The sequence below is a fragment of the Vidua macroura genome, chromosome 2 (genome assembly GCF_024509145.1).
Source record: "Vidua macroura isolate BioBank_ID:100142 chromosome 2, ASM2450914v1, whole genome shotgun sequence".
Taxonomy (NCBI): domain Eukaryota; kingdom Metazoa; phylum Chordata; class Aves; order Passeriformes; family Viduidae; genus Vidua; species Vidua macroura.
This window is the reverse complement of record NC_071572.1, coordinates 86,689,190-86,696,522: the sequence shown is the minus strand read 5'-3', so window position 1 is coordinate 86,696,522 and position 7,333 is coordinate 86,689,190. Positions and strand designations below refer to the sequence as shown.

The 7,333-nt window shown below is 33.8% G+C and overlaps 1 protein-coding gene across 1 annotated transcript in view; it reads right to left on the bottom strand.

Annotated features, from left to right (window-relative positions):
• Positions 1-1,776: 1,776 nt before the first annotated feature.
• The window catches only part of DYNC2H1 (dynein cytoplasmic 2 heavy chain 1), a 147,629-nt gene continuing 142,072 nt past the window's right edge, over positions 1,777-7,333 (bottom strand). The window contains exons 88-89 of the mRNA XM_054002204.1: positions 5,866-5,982; positions 1,777-2,352 (exon numbers count right to left, since the gene is read on the bottom strand). Of these exons, the coding sequence (XP_053858179.1) occupies positions 2,194-2,352; positions 5,866-5,982 (276 nt within the window). The 3' untranslated portion in view covers positions 1,777-2,193. The remainder of the gene's footprint in view (positions 2,353-5,865; positions 5,983-7,333) is intronic.

The window sequence follows — 7,333 nt, the reverse complement described above, 5'->3', positions numbered from 1 at the left end:
CAATATCTGTATATTAGTAGAATCAGTAAGACTAAATATATAGCAAGAGGAGACTTGAGAGACTTTAAATAATAATTATATTTCTCTTGGCAATATGGAAGGCATTTTGAAGCTTACAATGAGGAGAGAAAAAAAATTTAAAAAACCAAAACAAGGAAGTCCCTAGAATATTCTACTAATGATTCCTTTCAGGATTTCTACCTCTCACTATTTTTATTTCCCATTACAGACTTTTATTTCCCATTACAAGTAAAATGGGTCATCAAAGCCACCTACTACATCTCTGATCTTTACTTTCTGTGCAAGGTAGATTAAAAGAAGATGTATTATTTTCCAGATATCTTTATCCTAACAGGTAGTTATCCAAAATGCTGAGCATCTGTATTTCTCTACCTGCCCACAAAAAAGAAGCTGGAATTCATAAGAGCCAGTATACTGAACCCTCAGTTTGAGATATATGAGAGCTGAAATTCAGTCTAGGTTATGAAAACGTGGGATCCAAAAAGGAAATGTGCAGCATGTTCTTTACATGTGCCTATGGGAATTAAAAGTATGCCCTCTGCAAAACTTTTCATCTTCAAGTCTAGTATGGAAGAATATTTTCTCTGGACAAGTCACCCTCTAAATCCTCACAGAGCTTGTAGATAGATTTACACAGTGCTTTTGTTCTGATGGAGACTTTGTAATTTTTCCCCAAAATCTTCTTCAGAAACAATTTTTTTTCCAATTTTCTACCCTTTTACTCTCCAGTGAATCAGAGTGAAATATATAAAGGAAGATGAGGCAATTATCTGAAAAGTATAAAGTAAGTCTGTTTTGCTTTTAGACAGGATTCAATTTTAAAAATGTATGTTCAATTGTATAAAATTATTTTAGGACAGTTTTTAATTAGAAGAACAACTAAAATGGAAAACTTTCCAAATAGTGACAAAAGACCAAGTTTAAGGCATGAACAATAGAGAAGAAGAGAGAAAAATTCTTCCTTCAGGAAGCTGACCTGGAAATGGGGCCAATCATTTCTCTGCTTTCCTTCTCTCTCCCTCAAACTATCAATGAAAAATATCAGGAAAGTGAAATATAGTCTTAATTTAAATACTAATTCAAAATGAATATAAAATCCATCAGATATATCAGAGCCAAAGCATCTATTTTGTTTTCCAAGCAAACCAAGAAAGTGCTTTGCCTTTGGCTTTTAAAAATACCATAATGAAGTGTGTAATTCCAGTTAAAAATTAGACACTTCCAATTTTTATGTTGAGACATCAGTAATGCTTCTTCCTGCTGGATTTTAGAATTTGTCTAATTGCACTCCAATGCTATGACAGGATCCCAACACAATACATCATGAAATGAAACTTGGGTATCCTGCACTAAGAACAAGATTCCAGGTGTTTCTCACATTACAGACCAAAAGCACTATTATATTCCTCAGTCCTTCATTTAATAACTGTATGGAAATCTCTCTTTTTTTTTTTTTTTTTTTTTTTTTTTTTTTTTTTTTTTTTTTGTCTAAGGAATTGTTTGGTTATTGCAGACCTTTATGTGCACATTTTTACTGGAACTTAGTACAGTTTTTTAATTTTTTTTTCAGTAACTTCTGGATAATACCCATGATAGTAATCTAACTTTGTAACTCCATATGAAGTTTGTCAAAGTCCTATTATTTACTACCTATACAAAGAAATACAATTACAAGTAAAACATCATTAGAAGAGACTGAAACATGTATCCTGATTCTTATCTTCAAGTAAAACATTAAATTTCAGCTACAAAAGGTAAGTTTTAAAATTTTGTTTTATTAAATAACAGAGGCATATGAATAACAGTTTCAAAAGGATAATGAAAAAAAAGATGAAATAAAAAATGCTGACTTTGAATTTTTATTCAATACTTCTGAGCAAACCAGAAGAGATTTCAACAACTTCAAGAAAGAAATACAGCACATTACAATCTAGAGAAACAATCCAAATTAGCAGTTTGCTAATAGTGCCATGTTAATTTTTACCATATCCCACAAAGATACACTGAAGTTCTATCAAGTAGAATTATTTGAATATATCTTAAAGAAATAAACAGGAATTAATAAACCATCGCTTTAAAATATAAAAGCAATGAATCTAAAGTTCTCTTTTAGTAAGTAAGAAATTAGATGTTTAAATGTCTCTTAATTTCACAAGTTGATGCAGTTTCATATTACTGATTTTTCAAAAATAAAGCAGCTCCACATTGAATCCACTGGTCTTGGTTTCCTCCACAAGGTACGTCAATATTTGTCACCACACGGTCTCTCTCCACACTAGTGTAGACTGGTAAAGATATGCATTCCTCCGGAGAATATGGACCATATGCATCCTGTCAACAAACAAGCACTAAGTTATCACATAAAAAGACAACAAAACATGAGAAAGCAATATTCTCCACTGGTATGGTATCTAAACTTAAGATACAGTTTGGACACCACAGCCTTGGACAAAGAAGTCCTCATTCAGAACACCAAGGAGAAGGATTGAATGAAGCAGAGACTTCAGGAAAATTGTTCTCTCCATAACTCAAACACCAGGAAGGAAATAACAGGGGTGATCCTATGAACTACATATAACAATCTTCCTTCAGCTAAAACCCTCCCAACAATCACACGTCTAAAGTGTCTGCAAACCAGACTAAGGGAAGTGCAGATCAGTTTCCTGCAGGGAGAAGGCTGCTCAGGAGCCCCTGTGCTGTAATGTGGGGAGCAGCTATCCTGGCAGGATGGAGTGCTGTGGTGCCTGTGCCCTGGCAGACCCTACTGCCCCCTCCATCCCTGCAGCAAACCCTGCCCTCCTCCTGTGGCACAGCCCCTGTGTGATCTGAGATACCTGCAAGCATCATGCTGCAGGAGCTACAATCCAAGAAACCTTACCCCACCCGTTCCAGGTTACTTTATTGAACTGCTCCTCTCTGCTGTCTGCACTACAAACTGGATGCAGTTTCCTCCTAGGGCTTTGCATGGGGCACTGTCCATATGTGTGACCACAGAACTGAGCTCAAAGACTCCGTCTAGACTTCCTACAGCACTTAATTTCAATCCATGATGTATTTAGTTACTGCAAATAGTTCAGGGTTTGATTCAAATGGTATATATTAAGCATGTTTTCTGTCACACTCAAAATGTCCTATCCTGTCAACAGGAAAAGGTCAGATTTTCAAGAACCAAGTAACAAAGCAGCACACTCATCAGAAAAGAATTTTAAATAAAATGAGTGTCATTTTAACTCAAATCACGTCAAATGTGAGTTAGTGATGCTCCAATATTAAAAATAACTAAAAACAGGGAAAAAGAAACATGCAAACCATAACTGTTTCAAGCACTTTGCCTTCCATGTGAAGTATAAAGCCATTACTGAAGAATTTTGCTGTTCTTTTTGAAAATCAATTTCCCCTGTATTTTGGACAAAAGTGTTTCAATCCTTGCAGAAGATCTATGTGTGGTAATATTTGTATAGAGTAACTTAAAAATCAGGAACTCAGCTGTTTTCAGAAGGATTGTACTTACCCCATTTATCCTTTGGTTAACACTACTGAAGATGACAAAATGCTAGCCAGACTGAGAGTAAAATGTTAATGAGAGAATTTAAATTTTGCCAAAGCTGGGAGCCAGAAGCTGGCCTGTTTGCCTTCAAAGACCTGTTTTTACACTTTTTAGGAACAAAATATCTGTTATTATGCCTTTCTCAATCCCACTGATGTTTTAAGTAATCACATTATTGGAGGGTTAAAACCATTCTGTGGAAGTCTTTATGAGTCACTTATGTCCTTGGCTTATGTACAAGGACATAAATCCTTATGTCCTTGGCTTAAGTACAGTCCAAAAGTTCTCTTTGTCAGACTGCCTCACATACAGTTCCATCCTCTTTAGTGACACCCTTCACAGCATGGGATACATCAGTGGATTAAAACTGGAAAGGACCTTCACAGTTTAATGAGAATAAGCATATTGATAGTAGCTCAAAATATTCTGTTTAGAGCACTGCAGGATTTTGAGGGGGTTCTCTCAGAGAAATCCTGGAGGCTACTTAATGTTTGGTTTTTTTGGAATTTGGAAAATTACTTCAAAGCATTACATTATACATATACTTTTGCTCAGTAGATTTCAAAAGATGCATTCATGGAGAAAAGAAAACAAGTTCAAAACCTAAAAATTCTAAGACAATATGTTCTATTTTATGCACTCTTTTCCAAAGGAGAGGTTATGAAATTAAGGGACATGCATGATATCCAATTCTGCTTTGGTTACTGAGCATAGAATTTGATTATAGTCAATTTTTACAGTCATTTTAAAACAACTCAAGGGTAGACCAATTCAGAAGAACTCTCCTTAGAGACACTTTGCAGTGTCAAGTTGGGCAGTTGACAAGTTATGGCCTGTGTTTTCTAAGAATTATATTTTTTTCCAACACAAAGATGTCAGTTGCTATTCATTTCAAATATAAGTACATTTGAAAAAGTTTAATTCATTGCTTATTGAAGTATCTAATTTTTAAATTTTATAGATAAAGCTCTCTGCTGATTTCACATAAAACTTTTGGATCCTTCCTTTGGAGTTTAAAAAATAGTCTTATTCAGAAAAATACTAAAAATTTTTTTTATTTCAAACACAAGATAAATGTTCCTCAGAACAATGGGAGGACTACTTAGAATTCTCATTTAAAATGTGTTTCCATTTGGTGTTACCATGGAAAACCACACATATTACCATCCTCCACCATCCACCACTGAGCCAATATATTAGAATATCTGGCAATTCCCATGTACCATCTCTCAAGTAAATTAGAAATCTGTTTACTTATCTGAAAAAAACAAATCCTGTAAATACATAAAAAACTGAGAAATCTTTCACTGGTCAGCTTTGTAAGAGGTTTCATGATTTTTTCATTTTTTGTCCTTTTTTAAACATTTTCTTTCCTAACCAAGCTGGGAGCAATGGTGCAGATGGTGGCTAGCATTTACTTCTGTGTTCAAGGTCTAAATCTGTTGACCTTTATACTTCTAATGCTGTACTATAATATGATGCTGTATTTCCCCTGCTGGAAAAAACAATGAGATAAAAACAAAGTTGGGATACAGCAGTGTGTTAGCAATAGAGCTCCGTGCACAATATCTGTCACAATACATAAAAGTCATCATAGTGGTCTAGGCTGTCTCTAGAGTCACACCTGGACAGCTTTATCCCAGATATCTTCTGATGGGATGGACTTCCTAAATGTAGGTGGGATGAATTCTATAATAAGCGATTTTTTAGTTAAAAGACACACCCTTGAATACATTCTATGTGACTTTTTGACTTATTTATCAGCGATTGCTATGACAACTGGAGGGCAGAAGCAGTAACAGTTTTTACTGTTTGGATTACTTTGCTTTCATCTTAAAATCTGCAAGTACTGGCATTTTTTTAAATTAGTTTAAGTAGGAAAAAGGCCTTCTTTGCTTACAGCTCACATCATATTCTCTCTTTTTTATTACCAGTGCATTTTACTTTAATATTTAAAATGCAAAGAAAATATATTCTAGGAATGAACTCCCAAACACATGTATATATTTACTAAACACAGGTTTAAAAATATGCTAATGTTTTTAAAACACAAAGAAAAAAAGGTATTACTGAAATAAAGCCCTTGCCTTTATCTAAGTAATAAAAGCTGAAGAATATTAACAAAATTACAATAAGTTTATGTTTTAAATAAAGTAACTGATTTTCCTAGTAAAGACTGGAAATTTTATTTTGAAATTAAAGGAAAACAGGTCAGCAGCATCATACTGCAAAGCTACTACACAGAAAAAAATACAATTATGGGTCTTGAAAGTTTAGGGCTTTTAATAATTTAGTACCTGTGGAATCCAGGCCATGTAACAAGGGAGAACAGATGACACACTGGGAGAATCATGCAGATTTTCTGAAAGTCGATTTCCATCAAAACGACAACCTTCCAGTTGTAAGCCACTGATCTGCCATGGAAATATAAAATATTCAAACATAAATAACGGAATTAAAATGTCAATAATGATTACACTCTACTTTAATAAATGATGAACCTTTTTACTGTGACCAAATTTTTAAGTAACAGGAAACTAATTACTGTTAGGTTCTTTGTGAGTATAGGAAACATGACTTAAAAGCAAGATCTGGACCACACTTCACTGTGAACTTCCTCTGATTTGGAATCACATTCTTTGAAATGTTGGAGAAAAATACCTGTAAATGTCATCAATTATTAAACTGCCGTTGCCTGGCATTAGATTAATGGAATTACGATAGCAACAGCCAAGTTCACAATCATTACAGTGTCGAGAAGAAGAGAAGAACAATCACTACAATAAGCATGACTTCCTGCTTGGAAGTCTGAGCCCAGCTTTCAAAGAATGGAATGTGCAACTATGCAGCTTCAGCAGAGGCAAACAAAATATATTGAAATAATATGAGAGAAAATTTTATTTAACAAACTCAAGACTTCTTAGACATACTGCTGTTTGGCAAAAAATTAAATAAGAATCACAGATGCTTCTTTAAGTAACTATGCAATGCTTATTTGCAACATGTTTCAAGTGTTTTCTTTTAATTAAGTAATTTCAGCCTCTGAATTACATGTTCTATTTTTTATTCTCTGGAGTCTTCCATAAGTTAGTGATGTCTATTCTAGATTCCTTAAAAAAAATTCCAATATTTGCTGATAGCTTTATTTTCCTCAATACAAATACTACTAGTTTGCTAATAATAATAATAATAATAATAACAATAATAGTAATTTTGGCCTGCTGAAGTGAGAACTTCAGTTTTAACAGTAATAAAACTTAATTCAATAATAACTTTTGTGCAGCTTTTCAAAAGGCTAACCATCCAGCTGCAGCAGATCTGTAACAGAAGCTATAATCTGAAAATCATCTGTCTGTTATACTATCATACTAAAGCCCTGAATTAAATTTATCATACTGAGGTTGGCTTTCACCAAATGCAAGGTTCATAAAGCAGTGCTGGAATTAGGAAATACAATGTTGCTGGAAATTGGATGAGTGATCACATTAGCAAAATAGAGAAAAATGTCATTTTCCAATATATTTTCCCTTGCAAGAAATTTTGAAACATCTATCAGATTGTAAAAATGGGTTGAAGTAGGATGTTACAATGAAGATCAGTATCACAGAAGATAAAATGGAATTTAACAGTAACACAATGTGGGTTACTGTCATGCATGAAAAGCAATGCTTTCCTCCTCAGTGTTAGGGGTTTTTCATTAACAATATTTTAACTGTAAACTAGCTAAGATTACATTTTGCATTTTTAATATCTAATTATTCTTTT